General features: G+C 38.8%; 1 protein-coding gene across 1 annotated transcript in view; it reads right to left on the bottom strand.

Annotated features, from left to right (window-relative positions):
- LOC103260368 (ryanodine receptor 3-like) overlaps positions 1-22,727 on the bottom strand; it is a gene marked incomplete at its 3' end in the record, with an annotated part of 179,316 nt that overhangs the window by 107,078 nt on the left and 49,511 nt on the right. The window contains exons 10-11 of the mRNA XM_021712324.1: positions 11,389-11,562; positions 7,580-7,701 (exon numbers count right to left, since the gene is read on the bottom strand). Of these exons, the coding sequence (XP_021567999.1) occupies positions 7,580-7,701; positions 11,389-11,562 (296 nt within the window). The remainder of the gene's footprint in view (positions 1-7,579; positions 7,702-11,388; positions 11,563-22,727) is intronic.

Consider the following 22,727-nt stretch of genomic DNA (forward strand, 5'->3'; position numbering starts at 1 on the left):
TGTAGCCTACACAACTGCTGTGCTGCTTTTCTTTTTTTTTAATTAGTCCTCCTTTTTTTCTAAAACATCAAGTGACCGGAAGAATCAAGAATTTTTCCAATGAATGTGGACTTTCAGAACAGCTGAGTGAGGAGCTTAGTAAATCCTCTTTTACACAAAACAATGGTAAAATTGGACAAAAGAATTAAAAACAACCACTTCAGGACTCTGGAAATTGAGCAAAGGTATATCAAGAAGAATTGGTTTTTAAAAAAATTAATGAGCCTTAGGAAGAACAGTGGAAGTCTATAGTGTAGTGCTTCAGCCCATGGAAGTTTACATCTCTTCCCCTGCTTCATGGCAAAGAAAATCTAACAGTGTGGGGGAGGCCATGTGCACAGCCACACACAAGCTCAGGAAGGACTGGAGAGTGCCCTAGCTGTCTATTCATCTCTGGCTGAATGTCAGTCTCCGTGAAAGCATAAAGTAAAACCCAGGACAGAACTACCAACGGCCTAAACCTTTAACGTGTTATCCAGCCCACACAAATCCACCAGCAAAAGACATGAATAGACACTTCTCAAAAGAAGACATAGGGGCAGCCAACAGATACATGAAAAAGTGCTCAGTCTCATTCATCATCAGAGAAATGCAAGTCAAAACCACATTGAGATACAACCTAACCCCAGTAAGAATGGCCATTTTATAAAACAAACAGATGCTGGTGAGGATGCAGAGAAAAAGGAACACTTCTACACTACTGGTGGGAATGCAAACTAGTGAAACCTCTCTGGAAGACAGTGTGTAGATTTCTGAAAGAACTAGAAATTGACCTTCCATATGACCCAGAAATTCTCCTATTGGGAATATACCCAGAGGCACTCAAATCATTGTACAAAAAAGATACCTGCACATGCATGTTTGATGCAACTCTATTCACAATAGCAAAAACATGGAACCAACTACTCTGCCCATCAAACTGAACTGGATAAAAAAATGTGGTACATATACACAATGGAATATCATGTAGCCATAAACAAGGACAAACACATGGACTTCACAGCAACTTGAATGGATTTGGAGTCGATCAAACTCAGTAATCTATCACAGAAACACAGAACAGAGTACCATATGTTCTCACTCTTAAGTGGACCTTGAATAATTACCAAAATACAATAAGAAAGGGAGGGCAGTAGTGGGAAACTGCCGGGGGTAGGGGGGATAGGATTGGCAGTTGAGGGAAACTGCTAGGGGAGGGAGGGACACACCTCTTCAACAAGGGTACCTGCATCATCAATGTTTGTATACCTAACCCTGAACTGTACCCCACATCTTTTAAAAAAAACAACTCAATTCTATATACCAGTATTTCTATATACCAGCAATAAAAAAATCTAAAATAAAATTAAGAAAATAATTTGTAGAAACTAATTCAATAATTCAATTTGTCATAGCATTAAAAAATCAAATACATAGGAATAAATTTCATAGAAATGTAAGACATACTGAAAACTTCAATATCCTATGGAAAGGAGTTCAAGGAGGATAAATAAGTAGAGAGACATTCCACCTGAGTAGATTGGAAGACTTAATAATACTAAAATTATAGTCCTCCAAAACCAATCTTTAGATTCAATGTATACCTATCAGCAGGCTTTTTTGTTGTTGCAGAAATTGACAAATTTAAAGTTGGCATGGAAATGCAAAGAACCCAGAAGTGCCAAAATAATTTTGAAAAGAAGTACAAAATTAAAGAACTCATTCTGCATAATTTCACTACCTACTACAAAGTTACATTAATTAGATAGTGTTGGTTTGAAATAATGACAGGCATATAGATCAATGAAATAGAATTAAGAGTCCAAAGATAAATCTTTACATTTACGGTCACCTGACTTTTGACAAAGATGCCAAGGCAATTTGATGGGGGGAAAGGTAGCCTTTCCAGCAAACTGTGCAGGGATGATTTGTTATCCATATGACCCACATGTAAAAAGATGAATTTAAACCCTTACCTCACACCATGCACAAAAATGCACTCAGATTCAAAACCCAATATATTTTATGATTTAATTTATTAATTTAATGTATTAAGTTAAGACAGAAAGCAGATTAGTGGTTGCCTAGGGCTGAGGGTGGCAACTAAAATAAACTGCAATAAAATGGATCACAGACCTAAACGTGAGAGCTAAAATTATAAGATTTTTAGAGGAAAACGTAGGATAAAATCCTGGTGATTTGGGTAAGGTAAAGAGTTCTTAGATATGACACCAAAAGTGCAATCCATAAACAAATATGCTAAACGAGACTTAGTGAAAATTTAAAACTTTTGTGCTTCAAAAGACACTATTAAAAATGAAAAGAAAGCTGGGCTCGGTGGCTCAGCCTGTAATCCCAGCGCTTTGGGAGGCTGAGGTGAGTTAATTGCCTGAGCCCGCGGGTTCGAGACCCACCTGGGCAACTTGGCGAGACTTCATCTTTACAATAAATCAAAAATCAGTCGGGTGTGGTAGCGCATGCCTGTAATTCCAGCTACTTGGAAGGCTGAGGTGGAAGGATTGCCAGAGTCCAGCAGGTCGAGGCTGCAGTGGCCGGGAGTGGCCACTGCACTCCAGTTTAGGAGACAGAGTGAGACTCCAACTCAAAAAAAAAAAAAAAAAAAAAGAGAAGAAAAGACAGATTGGGAGCAAATGTTTCCAAATCATAAATTTGGTCAACAACTTGCAACCAGAAGATACAAAGAACTCTCAAATATTAATTTGAAGACAGATGGCCCAATATATAAAAGGGAAAAAATTTACTTTTTTTTTTTTTTTAAACCAAAGATGATTTATGAATGGCTAATAAGCACATGAAAAGATGTTTAATATCATTATTCACTCTAGAAATGCAAATTAAAAAAATTATGACACATTACTTCATATGCACTATTATGGCTACAATAAAAAAGTCAGAAAATAACAAATTTAGGAAAGGCAATAGAGAAACTATAACTTCATACATTTCTGAGGGGAACGTAAATGGTATATACACTTTGGAAAATAACTTTTCAGTTTCATGAAAAGTTAAATATACCCAAAAGTCCACTGAGGATGAATGAATAAACAACATATAGTATTTACATACAATGGAAGTTTATTCTACCTTAAAAAGGAAAGAAATTCTGATACATGATACAACATAGGTGAACCTTGAAGACATTTTGCTAAGTGAAATTAGCCAGACATAAAGGGATAAATATCATATGTTTCTACCTATATGAGTTACCTACAATAGTTAAATTAATAGAGAAAGAAAGTAGAGTGAAGTTATAAGGGGTTAGGAGGAAAGAAAAATGGGGAGTTATATAATAAGTAGAGTTTCAGCTTGAGATGATAAAAAATTCTGGAGATGGATAGTGGTGATATAAGGTAGAGGATGGCGGGAGCCAGGAATTCAAGACTAGTCTGGGTAACATTGCAAGACTCTGTCTCTACAAAAAAATCGGCTACAATGGTAAACTTTATGTGATGTATAGTTTACCACACCAAGCAATACAAATTTAAGAAATACAAATTTAAGAGATACAACTGGCCAGCTTGACTCAGTCTGTAATCCCAGCACTTTGGGAAGTCAAGGCAAGTGGATTGCCTGAGTCCGTGGGTTTGAGACCAGCCTGGGCAACTTGGAGAGACCTCATCTCTACAATAGATAAAAAATTAGCTGGGCGTAGTAGCACGCTCCTGTAATTCTGGCTACTTGGAAGGCTGAGGCGGAAGGATTGTCTGAGCCCAGAAGGTCAATGTTCGGTTGGCTGTGAGTGTGCCTGGGTGACAAACTCAAAAGAAAAAAGAAAAAAAAAGATACAACTTTACAACTCAAAAAAAAAAAAAAAAGATACAACTTTACAAATGATTCGGTAATTCCATTCCTAAGTGCTTACCCAAGAGGAACAAAGCATATCTGAAAGCGTTTACAATAATATGCATAATGGCATTACTCACAATACCGAAAAATGGAAACAACCAACTATTCATCAAGTAATGAATAAACAAAACGTGATGTGTGCATCTACATTCATATGTCTATAGAGATCTGTCTCTCTGTCTCTCTCTACACACACACACACACACACACACACACACACACACATACACGATTCACATGTGTGAATACTCTGTAGCAATAAAAAGGGAAGAAACAACATGAATAAACTTTTAAAAATATAAAAATAAGTGAAAAGATCAGATTCAAAACCCAATATATTTTATGATTTAATTTATTAATTTAATGTATTAAGTTGAGACAGAAAGCAGATTAGTGGTTGCCTAGGGCTGAGGGTGGCAAGTAAAATAAACTGCAGTGTGCATAAAAGATATTTTGGGGTGATGAAAATGTTCTAAAACTGGATCATAGTGAAGGTTGTGAAACTCCATAAACAAATTAGAACTCAATGAATTGTGCACTTAAAGGATGAATTTTATGAGATGTAAATTCTACCTCAATAAAGCTGTTTAAAAGTATTTTTTCTCATTGTCAGACAAGTAACTCCCACTGACTTCTTATATAAGTTTTATTGAAATATAATTTACATATCATACAATCACTGATTTAAAAGGTACAACTCAATGGTTTTCTTGTTTTTAGTAGATTCACAGAGTTGTGCAACCATCACCACGATCAGTTTTAGAGCTTTTTCATCAGCTCTCCAAAAAAATGCATGCATAGAAGCAGTTACTCTCTCTAAGATACTCCAGTCCTAGGAAACCCTTCTGCTGCTTCTGTCTTTACTTTCTGTCTCTATAAATTTGCCTCTTCAGGACATTTAAGTGAAAAGACCACAATATGTGGTCTTTTGTGCCTGACTACTTTTCCTTAGCATAATGTCTGCAAGATTCATTCACATCGTAGTATTTGTCAGTATTTTATTCCCTTCTATGACCAAATAATATTCTATTTTATGGATATAACACATTTTATTTATCCATTCATCTGCTGATGTGTATTTGGGTTTTTTCTACTTTTTTGACTATTATGAATAATGCTGTTATAAATATTTGTGTACAAGCTGTTGTGTGGACATATGTTTTCATTTCTCTTGTGCAAATCCCCGGAAGTCATACGGTAGCTCCAGTTTAACCTTTTGCTAAACGTCCAGACTGTCTTCCAAAGTGGTCATAACTTCTTAACATTCCTACTACCAGTAGATGAGATTGTCAATTTCTTCACATTCGCTCCCACACTCATTATTAACAATCTTTTTTATTAAAGCCATCCCAGTGGGTCTTAAGCGGTATCTCATTGTGGTTTGAGTTGGCATTTTCCTGATAGCTAATGGTGCTCCCCTGGGTCCATTTTTTTGGGTGCTCATTGGCTATTTGTGTATCCTCTTTGGAAAAATGTCTATGCAGTTCTTTTGCCTGTCTTTAATTGGTTTACTTGTCTTTGTATCATTGAGTTATAAGAATTCTTTACTCCATACACAAAACGTTAATCAAATATGAGTTGCAAATATTTTCTTCCATTATGTGGGTTGGTTGCCTTTTCATCCACTTAATAGATTTTTTTCCCTTTGCAGCAGAAATGCCTTTAGTTTTTTAGTCCAATGTATTTACTTTTTTCTTTTGTGGTTTTTGCTTTTGGTATTATATTTAAGAAACCATTGCCAATCCAAGGTCATGAAATACTTTCTTCTATAAGTTTTATAACTTTAGGGTTGACATTTAGGTCTTTTTGATCCACTTTGAACTCATTTTTATACTTGCGTGAGGTAGAGGGTCACTGACTTTTACAAAAGATTTAAGAGTATAGGTTAAGAGAATTGGGTGCCAGATAAATAAAACTGTCTGTGTCAATGGTAATGATTTTGGTGCTAGGTGAGACCACATGAAATACTCCTGTTTGCTTCCATGCAGCTATCTTTTCCTGCCTATACAAAGCCAATCATTCTTGTAGTCTTTCTGTGAAGAAGGGAAGTAGGTTCTGGAAGTAATGAGACATAGAAGGAGAAAGGAAAAATTTCTCATAGATCACAGGAGAGCCAAAAGTAGACAAAGGATTGTTGATTTGCAGATCTCAGTTCCATGGTGTGGCAGGAAAACTTGTATTATCTACTCTCCTTTCTCCAATTTTAGTAACAGAAAGTCTGAGTTGCATTAGGTACATAGCGGGCCCACCAGAGAGATATATGTCTCACCCTTCCTGAACAACTTAGGGACAGCCATGAGACTAAGTTTTAGTCAATGGAACTCATGATAAATTGATCTATTTCTGAGTCATATCCTTTAAATAGAAAATTGCTTATCCTCCACTTTCTTTTTCTTCCGCTTTTTGCAGGACAGACCTCAGACATGGTGTTAGTAAGTTATTTGTGACCATGTGAATGAAGAAAACATAACTGTACAGCAGTTCTCAATGGCAGCTGAATGTTAGAATCACCTAGGGAGCATTAATAACATACTGACATTTGAGTCCCACCTCCAGAGATTCTATGCAATTGGTTTGAGCTATAGCCTGGGCATCAAGATGATAAAAGTTCCCCAGATGAATCTAACATGAGGCCAAGGTTAAGATCTCTATACCAAGACAGAGATTTTTATACTTGAACATGTATCAGTATCCCCTAGAGGGTCGAGAAAAATACGTTTTGCTGGATCTTACTTCCAGAGTATCTTATTCAGTAGGTCTGGGGAGGAACCCAAGAATTCACATTTTTAACAAGTTTGCAGATGATGCTGATGTACTGGACCAGGGATACACTTTGAGAATCTGTAGGAGATGTAAGACTAGCAAGATAGAAGGAAACCAAACCTACGTTCCCTATTTTTCCTAACCCACCTACTCTATATTATTACTTAAAAGAGAAGTAAACATTTATCCTGAACTGCAACAGCAGCTTAGCCTATACTCTATTCTTTGGATCTAATATACATCCACGCAGTCTTCCAATAGCAAGTAAAGATATAAAAAAGAGTTCTCACTTCACACAAATTCATACAAGCAGTTTATTCCCTCTTGGCTTTAGAAATATTTTCCTACAAGAGAAGAATGGCTAGGAATACTGCATTGTTTACAACAGAATCAGTTTCTCATGGTAATTGGTGAAAACAATCCACAGAGTTCTGCTTTGGCAGCATTATTTAGGCTGGAGGGATTAGGATCCAAGCAAGCAGTTCAGTTACTGTTCCTACTTAAATCCCAGCCATAGTGGGGTAACCCAAGGCTTTCAATTCAAATCTACTTTGATCCAAACCATAGCAACAATTTTGAATAATGTAGAAGCCCTTTCTACACAGCACACAGGGAGTTTCTCCTCATTCCTTCTCTTTTACACACTAATACAAAAGGGACCTAAGCATTCCAGCTGTTTTAATTTTCGTGCAAAGACCTTGGGTATTCATCACAACCTGAATAATCAATGGGCCTGGGCATTTGTCGGGTGAAGAGTAAAGTTAGCAGGAGCTCACCATGTTTCAGTCCCATGCTCTCTCTGGTAAAACTCTTTGCTGGTGTTTAATTATTTCCTGAAAAAACTCATAGTGTCAGAAGGAGGTGGGTGGGTGGAGTTGGAAGACCACAGAGTAAAAGTTGCCAGGCAGAGAAAGGAAAGGAGCTAACGTACCTGACAAACTGGCTGAATAAAGCTGTTGTGTTCCGGATGATCCGAGCAGCCTGGGACTCCTCACGCTGGCATCTCTGCAGTGTTAATCCATCATCCATGTGACCTTCCTGATGGAGAATGACCTACCCATAGAGCAAGGGACAGCAGGTCCAGGTTACACATTACTCCACAGTTGGGCAGTCAACATTTCCTGCAATACTTCCCTCATCCCTCTTCTACTTTCTCCAGCCAAGCTCCCCTGGGTCCATTTTGAAAATGGGACATTAACAAAGTTATTTCACCCATACACCCTATTATTGACATATGAATTATTTCTGAGACACAGCGCTTTGATCAAAATGAAATTTTATGTGCCTCCATGGTATGAGTTATGATAAATTTTTTGGGCCTAGATGGCCAATTTGAAAGGGTGCCAACAAACTTTATAATAGACTTTTCTCTTAAAATTAATACAAAACCCCTTTCCTTATCCTTGGAGATGGGAGAAATCTCCACTTGGTTCAGAGCTTTTTCCTCCAGAGATAAAATAGGGAAGATGGAAGACAACTTAAAGCAAAACCCTTTACGGGGATCAGGCTTGGGTTTCTTGCTGAAGGACAGCTACTGTGGGTTAGTTCACTGCAGGACTGGGAAAAGCAGCTTAAGATGGTAGCTTGCCCCTCCATGGAGGCTAGAGAGAGGATTTGAAAGCATGAGTTCTGGTATCAGTAGGCCTTTATCTAGTCTTGCTATGTCACTTACCAGCTGTGTAACCTTCGGCAAGTTATTTAACCCCTCTTTGCTTTGGATTTCACCATGTGCAAATAGACTTATCTTAGAGGGTTGTTTGGAGGATTAGATGATTGACATGTAACTATTAATCATGGCTCCCAGACTCTAATGGGTGTTCAGTGAGCATTTGTTATAGCGGCAGTATAGTACTGAACTTATATCAGTTATCTAGAAGCTAAGCACACTTACTGGTCACTTAGTACAGCCTAATCCAATTTTTGGGAGGGGCTAGCAGCTTTGGTGTAGAGATCAGTAGCTTTTTACCTTAAAAGGGTCAAGTATGTGAAGATATGAAGTGAGATGGGTTGACCCTGGTTCAAGCTCCCTGGCATGGTTTCCTCTTGATAGGAGTAACTAAAGAGAGATGATTTCTAGGTTCTGAAAGTCAGTCTATATGTCAACATATATGAAATGAAATGTACCTCCAGAAAATATCTTCAGAATAAAAATGTTTGGTCTATCTCATTTTTAGCATAAAGAAATAACTTCCAGTCCATGTGGAAATTTCGCCTTTACTTTTTATTCTTTTGAAGGCATTTCCTGATATAGTGAATTCACATAGAAAGTCGATTCCAGGCTTGCAAAAGTTTATTCTAATTTTTGAAAAAGCAAATGTTGCATCCCATCTATATACTACAGTGGAAGTGTGAGCAAAGGATGCCCTTGCCATTGGATATTCACTAACTTAGAAAACACTATTTTGTCAGAACTTCCCAGTAACTGGTTAAAGATGCTGCATTTAGATTTAGCAATGCATTGCTAGGATGTTTACTCTGGCCTCAGTCCCAGATTTCTGGTCCCTAAAGACCCAAATTCATAGCTTTTACCCGTTCAGATAACATATTCAAGTTGGTCAGTCAAACAAGAAAGTAATGAGAACCGGTGGTGGGGGCAGGGTAGGGGTACAGTTGTTAGAAAGTTGTTACAGCCTGGATTGATCTCAGCAGCCCAATTTTTCTCGTAGAGAAATACCGCAACCCAAGTGCAGCAAGAAAAAGCTCAGGTGAGAAGGGGAAAGGAGAACATCCTTCAAAGTGAGTATTCCTCAGGTTTTTTTACTGTGTTTGTTCTTCTTTGGTTTTTCTAGATGACTGTTTTGTTCATTTCATAAAATTCTTAACACAGATTTGGACTTCCTTTGTGTTTTTAGAGAGAGAACAAACTTATCCTTTTGCTTATGAAGTGAGACAGTACAGCCTGTCAAGGGTTGAGCATTATGACACCATTTAGGAGTTTCTGAAGGCATTTCCCAAATTCACATGCACATTCTAGCAATTAAATTAATCTACAGACTATGGTCCTGGAAGAGAAAAGCAGGGACAGACACGATAAATCAACAATACAAATTGAGATCTCTCCCATTGACAGAGATCCTTGGAGTGTATCTCTTCCCAACCAGAGTCACAGCTAAGATCACAAATTCCACTTTCTTTAAATGCTACCATTGCCTTAGTAGCTTTGAGAAACTGTAGAGGCTCTAGATAATATCACTGTACTCTATAAAGGATTTAACTTCATTCTGATAGATTAGTTTTTGGGGCATTTATTTTCAATTTGCCCTTACTCCCAGGGGTTACCCTCATTCCTGGGGTGTAGACCTTCTGAGATTCAACTGAAAGCCTACTGTGTTTTTCAGGGCCATTCCAACAAGGGGGACCCTGAACCCCACTTTGTGTCTCCCTAGTACTGTCATGCTGTCATCGTCTCTGCTTTGTTCTTCTCTGTCATAGCTATAGTATTCTGTTTGTTATCTTGACCTCACACCCCATCCGTGGGCAGCTTAGGATCCCAGGGAAACTGCATGTAGAATTCCAGGCTCATGTTTCTATAATTCCCTCTGCTCTGGACTCTTAATCCCTCACAACCCAGAAACCTTGGCTGATGCTATGTCTAATCTGTCTCTCCAGCACAGCAGAGCTAATACAAGAATCCATTCTCTAGTTCTACAAATCAACAAACGCGCTGAGGGGGAGCTCACTTTAATGCACGTACATTCTGTGTGCAAGTTTTAATGCTCATGCCTTGGGTGGTCTGGTTGGTGAAACCTTCACGTTGCTTGGTATTTTGTTTTTGTATTTTATCCAACCTTTGTATTTATTTTCAGAGGAAGGATTTGTCTTATGGTTAGTCTATATGGCCTCTTATTTATTACATTTTCTATCCCTTCTTGATTATTTCATTTTCCTTTAACTGCATATTTTCCTAGAATGTTTTGCTTTACACAAAAGTAAGATATTACCTTATGTTTGTTCTCAACATCTGTTATAATAACCAGCATTCTGAGAAACTTCATTACGACGCCTTTAGGGTGATATAGCCAAACTGTAGTGTGTAGTGCCTCCTAGAATCTTATTCTGGAAACTCTTTGACTATCTAAACCCATATTTTGCAAAGGGTTTTAAGAAAAAAATTATACCATTGGCATCTATTCTCTGGTTCCTAACAAAGTATATCCATAAAGTATATCCTATTATGGATATACTTTGACTTTCTGGTAAAAAGATTCTGCATATACCCAGGCTGGTCTCCCACTGTAGCAGACTATGATACACACTCAAATCTGGATATATTCTCTGCGGATACAGCATCATTCCACATCTCTTCTTTTTGCCTGTTGGTTCTTGTGGGTTTGTTATTATGTAATCTGCATTTCCCCTGTAGAGATTCCATTTAGTCTGTGTATTATGAAAACTGCACAATAACTCAATTATTCACTTAAATGAAGGGAGCAATGATGTGGATAATCCCGAGACAGCAAACCAACAAACGTCATTTAGATTAGGTTTTAGAGTGCATTAAAGAAATGCCACCTCCTCTTCACAGATGTGCTATGTATTTAACTGTTTTTTTTTAAATTGAAGATGGGGTCAAAGTAACCAAATTAGGCTAATGCCCTAGAGGAACTGTTACAGAATACTCTTTGGGATAGTAAGAAGCAAAACATAATCATGCCCACCTGACCCTCAGAATCACTTCTATTACTTAGTTGCTTCCAACTCCATGTAAAACAATTGTATATAGACATTCTGACCCCTTACCTTTCTTTTCAGAGGTCCCAGGCGGGATGTTTTGGCATCTTGTGCTTTGTATGTTACCCACAGTCCACTGGCTATATGCTGGACAAAGCAGATGGAATCACCATACTTGATTTCTGGAACTCCCATGCCTTCTATATCTCGCTTATGACTAGAATCCAATTTCTCCTTGATTTCCTAATTCACAAAAAAAGAAACAAACATAGGCATGTCTGATTAAACAGAAGCTCATATATAAAACAAATCACCTGTGTGGAATCTGTAAGCCAGGGACTGATTACTAAAATAATCATGATGTGCCTGTCCAAGTCAGGATTTCAGGAAGGGTTGCTTCCCTGATGTGTTGTTAATTGTAAAATCAGTGGCATTCAAGTTTGGTTGCTTCAGTGATTATTTGAATCCATGGAAAAAGGAGGCAGCTAGCAAATTTTCTCTTCTTTTCTAATTTTATATAATCCTCCATTATATTTTTTACTTTCCTCATCTTGATTTAGATAGCTTAATAAGTAACCATTACTGATTAATTAACTTATTTTCTGCAAATGAGATCTTTCATAATTGTAATGGTTATCCTACATAAATACTTTTATTCGGGGGTTTAAGCATATCTCTTAATATCATTTATATATATATATATATATATATATATATAAATCTGTAGAGACAGGAGACTGAGTAGGTAGGGGGCACTACTGTGCCATAAGCTAATGTAGTAATTTGCATATTAGTCTCTTAGGGCCTTCTCAGTAGTGTGCTGCAGTCAAGGTATTTCTTTCTTCAGTTGTTGCTGTTTTGTAACTTATTCTCCAGTATATAAAAGGCACTTCCCTTGCATCAGGTAACAACTTGGTGACAACTTGAAGTAACTGTCACAAGAGAGTGTCTTGAAGTAGACCACTGATACATGGTAACTTTTTCCCCTCCTCATCAATCAGGGCCTCCATAGCTCTAATCTGAATGGTTCTACCCCTTTTCCATTTCTTTTCTCATCTTGCATTAAGTTGCTCATTTGTAAAAGCCATTAACTAGGCAGGCAGTATTTGGAACTTTTTACAGAATGAAAAATGCAGCATACTGTTCCCTCTGCTTGTGACAACATTCCTCTCTTCTTAATGATTGAACAGTAGCAGCATATATATTGAACCCTTACCATACTCAATGCAGTGTTCTAAGTTCTTTACATGTATTAACTCTTCAAAATAGCCTCTGATGTAGCTATAAACATCATCCAAGTTCTACAGATGAGAAAGTGAAGGAAGTAATTTGCCCAAGGTTATTCAAGAAATAATGCCAGGATTCACATGGTATAGGTACAGGAATAGGCACATAGACCAATGAAATAGGACAGAGATTCTGGATGTAAAAACACAGTCCCTCAACCAACTATTCTTTGACAAAACCACCAATAACAATCACTGGGGGAAAGTGGACCATATTTAGCTGATGGTGAAAACTGGCTAACCACATGCAGAAGAATAAAACTGGACCCCACCTATCACCATATACAAAATTCAACTCAAAATGAATCAAGGACCTAAATGTAAAACCTCGAACTTTAAGAATCCTAGAAGAAAATGTAGGAAACACCTTTCTGGACATTGGAATAGTCAATGAATTCATGACCAAGTCCCCAGAAGTGAATGCTACAAAAGCTAACCTAGACAGGTGGGACCTCATCAAACAGAAAAGTTTTTGCACAGCAAAAGAAACCATCAAGGGAGTAAAGAGAAAACCCACAGAATGGAAAAAAATATTTGCAAATTATGCATCTGACAAAGCCCTCCAGGATATACAAAGAACTCAAACAAAGTTAAAGGAAAAAACAAACAACCCTATTACAAAGTGGGCAAAGGACATGAACAGACACTTTACAAAAGATGGCATACAAGCAGCCAACAGACACATGAAAAAATGCTCAGCCTCATTAATCATCAGAGAAATGCAAATCAAAGCTACAATGAGATATCACCTAACTCCAGTAAGGATGGCTATCATTAATAAGTCAAAAAACAACAGGTGCTAGAGTGGCTGCAGAGACAGGGAATGCTTCTACATGGTTGGTGGGAATGTAAGCTAGTTAAGCCTCCATGGGAAACTCTGTGACAATTTCTAAAAGAACTAAAAATTGACTTTCCATACGATCCAGCAACCCCTCTCCTGGAAATATAGCTGGAGGAACATAAATTGTTCTACTAAAAAGACACCTGCACAAGTATGTTTATTCCTGCACTATTCACAATAGCAAAAACACAGAATCAACCCTGTTGCCCATTGAAAAATGGACTGGATAAAGGAAATGTGGAAGATATACACAATGGAATATTATGCAGCCATAAAGAAGAACAAAATCAAGGCCTTTGCAGCAACTTGGATGCAGTTGGACACCATCATATTAAGTGAACTATCACAGAAACAAAGGACTGAATACTGCATGTTGTCACTCATAAGTGGGCTCTGATCGTTAGTCACATTAGCACATGGGTGGAATCGGTAGTCACTGGGCACTCCTAGGAGAGGGAGGGTAGAGGGCAAGGAGCACATGACATCATAATGGATACCTGGTCCACTACCATGGGGAGTGAGGGCCAGCTAGAAGTCCAAACTTCACCTGCATACAACCTACTTATGTAGTACATCCTCACTTGTACCCCACAACTCTATAATAAATAAATTAGTTTAAAAAGAAGTAATAACCAGGATTCAAACCAGGAAGTTCAGCTCCTAAGTTTGTACTCTTTCTCACTATTCTAAACTTCTACTCACTCTTCAGAACCCTGTGCAGATGTCACCCTCTCTGTGAAAGCAATTAATCTTTTCTGCTGTTTTTCCCCAGCACAGTCTCATTCCTCTACTGAGTATTTAGCATATCATAATGTGAATGTGTTTGTTTATATGACACTTTATTTTTGTCAAGCTATGGAAGAATAAAGGGCATAGGACAAATTTCAATTAATTTTGGATTCCTAATACAAAGACTTCAACACCTATCAATTACTTAATGAACATGTATTGAGAGAATAAATATATATATAGCTGAGTAATTTTTGTCTTTCATATGTATTTACTTTTCATTTCAGCTCCTATTTCTTTTCCTTCAAATCTTTATAAAAGCAAAATTAGTTATTCGCACAAATTTAAAGGATCATTTTGAACACAATATACACTTTATAAGAAAACTTTTTTTATTTTCAATATGTATGTTGGAACATTGGCTGAATTATTAAATATGACGTCCTTTTCCCCAAAATGAACATATCTAGAGGCACATATTTCTGATTTTATAATATAAGCCAATGGGAAAATATGATTTGATATATGGGGATTTTCACTATAGGCAACAGGTCAAGAATACATTTTTTCTACATAGCAATGAATACTTGATTCTCATCACAGAAATATCCACAGATCTATAGACTCCCAAGTCAGTAAAAGGACTTAAAAAGATGCCAAAATTTTAATTTCCAGCCCATTCTCTAATGATAGCCAGTGTGGTGAAATAAAAATAATACACACTATGACTGTTAAATATGAAAAATTACAATGATCTCAAATAGCTCCTGGTTAAAATAATACATATTTCTAACCTATCAATGAACATGGCTACTCCATTTATTTTCTCACTTTTCATTATTTAAATATAGCTTTGCCAAAAGAAAAATACTGGGATCTGATTTTCTAGAGTCACTGAAACAAATGGATCATTATTCTGTATAGGATGGAATATCTTTCTGCGTCTTTGCTTCATCTTCCAAAGGTCTACAGTAATACCTACAGTGGCCACTTTTAACTTAAAAGAACAACAGTAGCAACAACAAAAACTAAGACATAGAGACAAAATCAACACTGGAAACCATTTAACTGAACCCTAAATAACAATAAAGACACATCAGTAATGAAATGAAAATGGTCTATAATGAAGGTTGATTTTGTCGACAGCAAATTGGTGATTTCCTTTTGACTTGAGCCTAAACTGATGTTCCTTTTGTCATCCTGCTGCTAAAAATAGAGACTTTCTAAAGAATAGGGTGAATCCAGTCACACAGCCCAACATCTCATCCATCATGTATTCCCCACACCCAAAGCTGGAGGACACCCTTGCATCTTCTCTCACCGACTGGCTTTGCTGACCCTGCAAGGACTGCCCTTTCCAGCTAGCCAATTCCCATAAATAGTCAAGGATTCAACCACAAGCACACCTTTCATATGCAAACCAATTCAAAGCCCTTAAGCCAACGGCTTCCTTTATAGAGCTCTTACCCTCCAAGCCATCATTCCTCTGCCTGGGGCCAGGAATCGGGCAACTAGTAGCAATTCCTATATTCCAGAGCCTGCTGAACATAGTCAGACTAGTCAATCCAAACCTGCTTATGCTGCCTAGCCCATTCCTTTACACAAAAACCACAAAACCACTCCTAATTTTTTCCTCATTTTCTCTGGCTCCTAACTTATCCCAGTGCTTCCCTACATGGCCCTGTGTGATATGGTGTGCCCCTTCCTCTTGGGAATGGTGAGTAGCAAACTATCTTTTCAGTGCCAATTATCTCCTAATCTATTGGCTTCAACATACCTGAATGGTAATTAAACCTACATTGTAAAACACATATGAAGTTGTTGCTGGTACACTAGCTGCCTCCTGTGCCTGCCAGATTGAAAATCCTGAGTGCAAAATTAGAATTTGTTTGTCTTTGTATTCTACACATTGCTGTCCTTAAAGTGGGTTGCAAATAATTTGTTTTTATTGTTCTGTAGTCCTTCAATTTGTATCTCTGTTTATCTGCATCAACCTTGCTTATGTTAGCAGATGAGTTGATTCCAAGAAGGAGGTTACTTGGCCATGTGTTGAAAGGCAGTGATCATTATCCTCTACCTCCATTGGTAGCTTAACAAAATGCTTGAGACCACATCATAATTGTCGTGCTAGTACTTGGTTCAGATCATCAAGTTGCTACTCTTCAGATTGGTTTAGATTTCTAGAAGGACAAAATAGGGAACTAGAACTAATAGTTGCCCAGTGCTTAGTTTGAACCAGGTATGATGCTAAGTACTTTACAATCACAACACCACCATGTGACTTTATCGAGGACCTACAAAGCAACATGCATTACACATGATACTTACATTTTCTCTAAATCTTTCAATGGCCCTACTGTTTTATTATCCTACTTTATAGATAATAAAACTGAGGTGTGCAGAATTTAAGCATCTCGCTCAAAGCCAAATAGCTAGTAAGTAAAGGAACAGAATCCAAAAGCAGATATAATTCCAAAGCCCATATGTCATTTGTACAAATTATTTGAATGGTTACTATTGCCATTAGCACAGGTAAGTAATTAATTATATTGATTTTTACTTATTTAAAGCTATTATAAAAAATACTGAAAATATATACTACTTTATTAAGAATGGCTTTGGGTTCATAAAGCTCTATGAGTTATACATACAAATCAATAAGCACAAGATGATATCATCTATATTCAAAGTACAATTGGAGTTTGTAAGACAGAACAACTCTGCCAGGGAAGTTAGGATTGGTTTTACCTAAGATTTATATGTGGTATAAGATCAGCCAGGAGAGAGAGGAGCAAAGGGGAATGTGAAAAGGGCTAGCATGCTAGTAAGATGGGCACACTGTGAGGAGAAGGGTGGAATCCAGAAAGGGATATGAGCAAAAATGAAGGACTCTGAACTCTATTCTATAGGTTCATGTTTCTCAAACTTATAATGTTAACAGACTTCCTATGGAAAAAGAAGTATTTGGACAAATGCTGTATCTTGCTCTAAGAATCAAAGGGAATATTACAATAGGATAAGCTCTTATTAGTCCTAAGGTAAAAAGTAAACATTAGCATCCACCAAAAAAAAAAAAAAAAAAAAAAATCAAAACAACCTACTGAACCATGCTTAATGCAGCATTTTGCTTATTTCTATCCCCACCTCCCTGAATCATTGCTTGGAATAGCTCTTGGGAAAAGTTAGTACAAGTAAAGGAAAGTCACTGAGACACAAGGACTGTATCTTAGAATAATCATTACAACATCAATATGAATGACAGAATGAAAATGAATATGATGAGAAATAGTTGAGTTGTAAGTCATGGCATAAGCATCTAGAACAACATCTAGAACAAGGTAGATCCTAATTCATGCTTATTAGTTAGGGTGAAATTTGTATTTAATACAATTAAACAAGACGACTAGAAAGTATCTTTCCAACAAAGACTGTAAGCATCCAGAAATGTTTCAAAGGAAAAGAAGATATGGGACGATGAGGGCCCATTAATGGATGCTGGGGTGAGCCGTCAAGAAAGTCCTAGTTAGCTTGCTCTTTCTTAGGTATCTCTGGAGAAACTTTGAGGGATAACTTTTGGGTTCATTTCTATGCCCATATAGCCCTCTTTGGAATTTCTCAACCAGAATTTGAGATTTTAGTATTGACTTACACACACACACACACACACTCACTCACTTTGCAGGACATGGACACACACACACACACACACACACTCACTCACTTTGCAGGACATGGACACACACACACACACACACACACACACACACACACACACACACACACACAAACTCACTCACTTTGCAGGACATGGCTAGGAGCCTGGTTGGTCCCAAGGCTGGCCACAAACCCTCCACTGGGTAGGAAGATGAGGAAGACCTACTGCTGTTTACAGGGTGCCAGGGAGCAGATTCATCTGCCTTATTAAGGAAGGTGCATTTCTTGAGCAGAAGTCATGGTGCTGGGCTCTCTTCTCCATATTTCTCATTTAATCCCTGCACCACCACCTTTCAGTAAGCAGCATTACTCCATTTTATGGATAAGGAAATGACTAGATCATCTTCCTGGTCTCATTTAATTCTCACAAGAACCCTTCAAGACACACTTCTTTATCCCTGTATTTACAGAAAGGCTGAACAGCACATGGCAGAAGCAGGGTTCAAACCTAGATTTCTTCCATTTCAAAGTCCGTGGTTTTCCTTGACTGCTTCTCTATTTGGTCTACTTTGAACCATGAAGACTAGAGAAAGCACATCAATTTAAAATTTTAAATGTTTTATAGGTTTTATTTTAAATGAACTTGCAGAAAATGGCATTGTCTCTAGACCTTTGACTCTTACTATGTTTTCTTGTCTCCTCTTCTTCCCTCAACTGATAACTTGGTGAGAAAATTGAGCAAGCAAGGAGACTGGCAAAAACAGCTCTGCTTCTGCACCAGCATTTCATGGACTAATGCACCATGAGCCCAGCCCCCATGTTGGGTAGGGTTGCCACAACTGCTGAGGTTAAAGGGCACATGAAAGGCCAGTATGGAAGTCACGTTTGACCAAGAAAACCATGCTTAGCACATAGCAGATATTTGATGTTTACTAAATTCAATTTCATGTTTTTATATAATGAGGAAAAATTTTCTCTGACTGGGAACAATAATAACTTTATGTTCTCATACAATCAAACAGGCAATATTTGAGATTCTCTCAATCTTATGGTATAATCATCTAAAATGGCTTTTAGAGCATTTTAAAAGTGGCTATAAAATAAATGGCTACATGTAATAAAGCCTACTTTAACATTTATTAATTCACCCTTCCCTGAAAAAAATTCAGTAACTGACATTGAGATCTGACATCTAAACAGATAGTACTGCCGTGCCAGAGTAAATATTAAATCACATTATCTGACAATCCTTGGGGGAATGGCCTTGCAATGTCAAGACCATGGAAAAATGATATGAAATCAAGTTCATAGAAATTTGCTTTCGATGTTCACAGTAAAATGAATCTCTCTCATTGGATGTGTATGGAGAGATTAAGATAGCAAAATGATTACACAAGGATGGCAGGACGTCTCTATGAAGATGCTGGAGGCTAGAATGAAGCAGATTTCACTCTGCATTTCAGTGGATGACCATGTTTATGGATCCCTTCAGCAAGTATTTTTCAAATTTACTACACACTATACACTGTGAAGTGCTGGAGTGCAAAAATAAAGCGACAGGTATGTGTGGTCCTTGTCATCCGGTGCTTCCAATCAGGGAGGTGACAGCTGCAGCAAACACATGAGCAGGTTTTCCTCTCACAAGGGGCACCTGACAGTTGCCTGGAAGCATGAGAAGGCTCTTACTATGGTGGTGTATGGAGGGGCAAAAGGCGTCTGGGCACAGGTTTGGCAGGGAGAAAAGAAAATAACATGTTCCAAGGCTGATAAATATTTAGTCTGTTGCAGTGTAAGGCAACCTCATGAAAGTGGCAAGAAACACAAGGGAAGGGCAGGCAGGGGTCGGATCAGAAAGAATCTTTTATGACAGACTTCAAACGGGGCGCAAATAGATTAAGAATTGTGTTCCAGGTCTCATAGAGAGCAGATGGGAGTCAAGGCCAGATCTAGACTGACTTTGAAACCAGGCTGTGTCTCACAACACACCACTTTCAGATAAAAGGGACAGGGTGGTGATGCTGCATTTTGGAGGCAACAGTACATCCCAGACATCCAGTTTGATTTGGATCATCCTGCTGAAGTAGGGGGAAGGGAGACCTTGACCAAGATTACATCCTGCTCATTATTATTATATTTCTTATAGTGTTCTCACAAAACTCAATTTGATTCTTTTTGAGCTAGGCTGGGTCAATAACTGCAGCTGGTGCTTGGACTTGGACACCTTTCAGAAAGGCTGTCACACCCTCATCTTGTCATACACACACGAGACCGCACAGGGGCAACTGCCATCTTCCCATAAGGGCAGCCTACTAAGGATATTAACATGCACCTGCAGCTGTTCCTTAGCCCTCGATCTAGAAGTCATAGCTGTCACAGCCTAATACAACCTGACAGAAAATATGGGGTGGGAAACTCATCATTACCAAATGACTCACGGCCCAGACAACCCAGAGTCCTCCCCAAACATGTGACAGAAGCCCAAACAGTACTCCTCCCAGGAGTCTCTTTTTCTGTTTTTCAGATTCTCCAGCATACAGAGGATCAGATGAACACCCTGCTTTCCCATCCCCTCACCCCAGTCACATAGGACACAGCTCATGGTCTCCACCTCTCCCTCAGCCTTCCCACAGAGTCCACCAAACTCCTGCACCACCATCCAGGTTCTGAAATTCCATTAGGCTACAGTCTGCTATCTGCCCTGTCACACACCACCTGTTAACAGGCAAGAGCTGGCCAGATGACTCAGTGCCCTGACACTGTGAAAAATAGAGTCTCAAACCTCTTTCTGCTGGGGAATGTCACTATTGCCCAGGGAAGAGAAGCACACTAGAGTGAGTGTTTAAGGAAGAGAGCCTACACTCAGCAAGGTAAGAATATGCTTACTGAGGAGGCACCTGGAGGTCTAGAGAAAGCAGGGCCTCTCTGGTGCTCTCCCCCCACAGCTATTTGGATTGTATATGGCAGAGCTGTGTGCTCCCGGCTTTGTTTTCCTTTTTGGGTCACTTCATAGTCTAAGACGACAAATGCCCTGTCCACACAATGTCCCAAGGAAGCCCTGATTTCCAGTTGGAACACAGCCACACCTTCACCTGCCATATAACCTAGGTCATTGTAATTTCGGTTCTTTTCAAATTGAAATAAAGGTAGCCAGACTGAATACTACCGCAGGGAGAGTTATTTAAAATCTCTAACATAGTGACTCCAATGACATGCAGCCACACTGCCAAGAGCACAGGACAATATGACTCATGGGCGACTTTTTCCTCCTGCTCTGCTATGCTGGTCGCTCCCATGGCACCACAATGACTTTTCAGCTGTAGGCTGCTAGCCTCACTGTGCATGGAAACTGAGGGACTTGGGGAGACAAGCAATAGGCTTTTGGAGGGTAAAGTGTCTTAAGAGGCCAGAAGTAGTACCAAGTGAAGGGTGTGTTATAAGGACTCGATGGTGCTCTGAGCTTTTCTTGCTTCCCCCAGAGACCAGGAAACAGTGGTGAGCCATGCTTCACAAGGCTGAGCCAAGAGAAGAGTGGAATGGAAGAATCCCCTTGGAGCAGGATCCTGCCAACTGCCTGGAAGGCAGCCTGATTCCTCTACTATAAGAGAATCCCCTTTCTGAAATGGTAAAGGCCTTGAGGTCATTGTTCTTTCCCGGGGCAGCACATCCCAGGTGAGCCTAGAAGAATGGGGTAGAGTGTTCAGATACAGAAAGACTTCGCTGGCATTCTTAAAAAGGCACCTGCTTAGTCATTAACCATGAAAAGGCATTTCTCATCTTCCAACGCCTCTCCTCTGATCTGTACCCCAACTCCATGTCCCAGTTGTCTCTTAGGAGAGAATGTGATCCTATCTCTCTGTTCTTATGACTTTTATGTCACTTTGTTTCACTGATTCTTTTAGCAAGTTGCACTGCTCTAAACCACTTCTTGGAGGCCAAAATGTTTACTAAATAGATGTATTGGAATTGAAAATCTTTTTTGTGCTGGGAATCTAAAAAAAAGAAAATGATGTGAACATAAAGATGTGCTCAGAAAACAAGAATGGGCTGGGTGACTCAGCCTGGAATCCCAGCTCTTTGAGAGGCTGAGGAGAGTGGATTGCCTGAGTCTGCAGGTTCGAGACCAGCCTGGGCAACTTGGCAAGACCTCGTTTCTACAGTAAATCAAAAATTATTCAGGCATGGTAGCACATGCCTATAGTTCTGGCTACTTGGAAGGCTGAGGCAGAAGGATCATCAGAGACCAGGAGGTCGAGGCTGGGGTGGCCATGAGCGTGCCACTGCACTCCAACCTGAGTGACAGAGTGAGATTCTAATTCAAACAATAAAAAAAAAAGAAAACCAGAATGGAATCAAGGAACTACCATGCCATTAGAAAAGAAGCAGATTATATTTGAGAGGAGTTTATGAAGATATTGGCAGGAATCTCATGTTTTAAAATATTTGAAATATTCGTGACCTGCCTGGGCAACTTGGTAAGACGTCATCTCTACAATAAAACGAAAAATTAGCCGGGCATGGTAGCGCGCTCCTGTAGTTCCAGCCACTTGGAAGGCTGAGGCGGAAGCATCTCCAGAGCCCAGCAGGTCGAGGTTGCAGTGGCTGGGAGCGGCCACTGCACTCCAGTCTGGGTGACAGAGTGAAACTCCAACTTAAAAAAAAAAAAAAAAAAATTGAAATAAAGGTGTGAAAAAAGTCTAATTTTGAAGAAAACAAAAAACCAACTATATGCCAAAGAGTTTCTCTGTCTAAAAAGACCATTGAACCATAAAGTGAGGGGGAAAAGAAGACTCTGAGTTTCCTACTTCCAAGTAGAGCAGTGCTGAAACACTGTTTTCATTGGATACACTGAGAAGCAGAGCTGCCCCATCAAAAATTCAGCATCAGTCTCACAACTAATC

The sequence above is a fragment of the Carlito syrichta genome, unplaced genomic scaffold, assembly GCF_000164805.1.
Source record: "Carlito syrichta isolate Samal-C Ts95f unplaced genomic scaffold, Tarsius_syrichta-2.0.1 Scaffold303188, whole genome shotgun sequence".
Taxonomy (NCBI): Eukaryota; Metazoa; Chordata; class Mammalia; order Primates; family Tarsiidae; genus Carlito; species Carlito syrichta.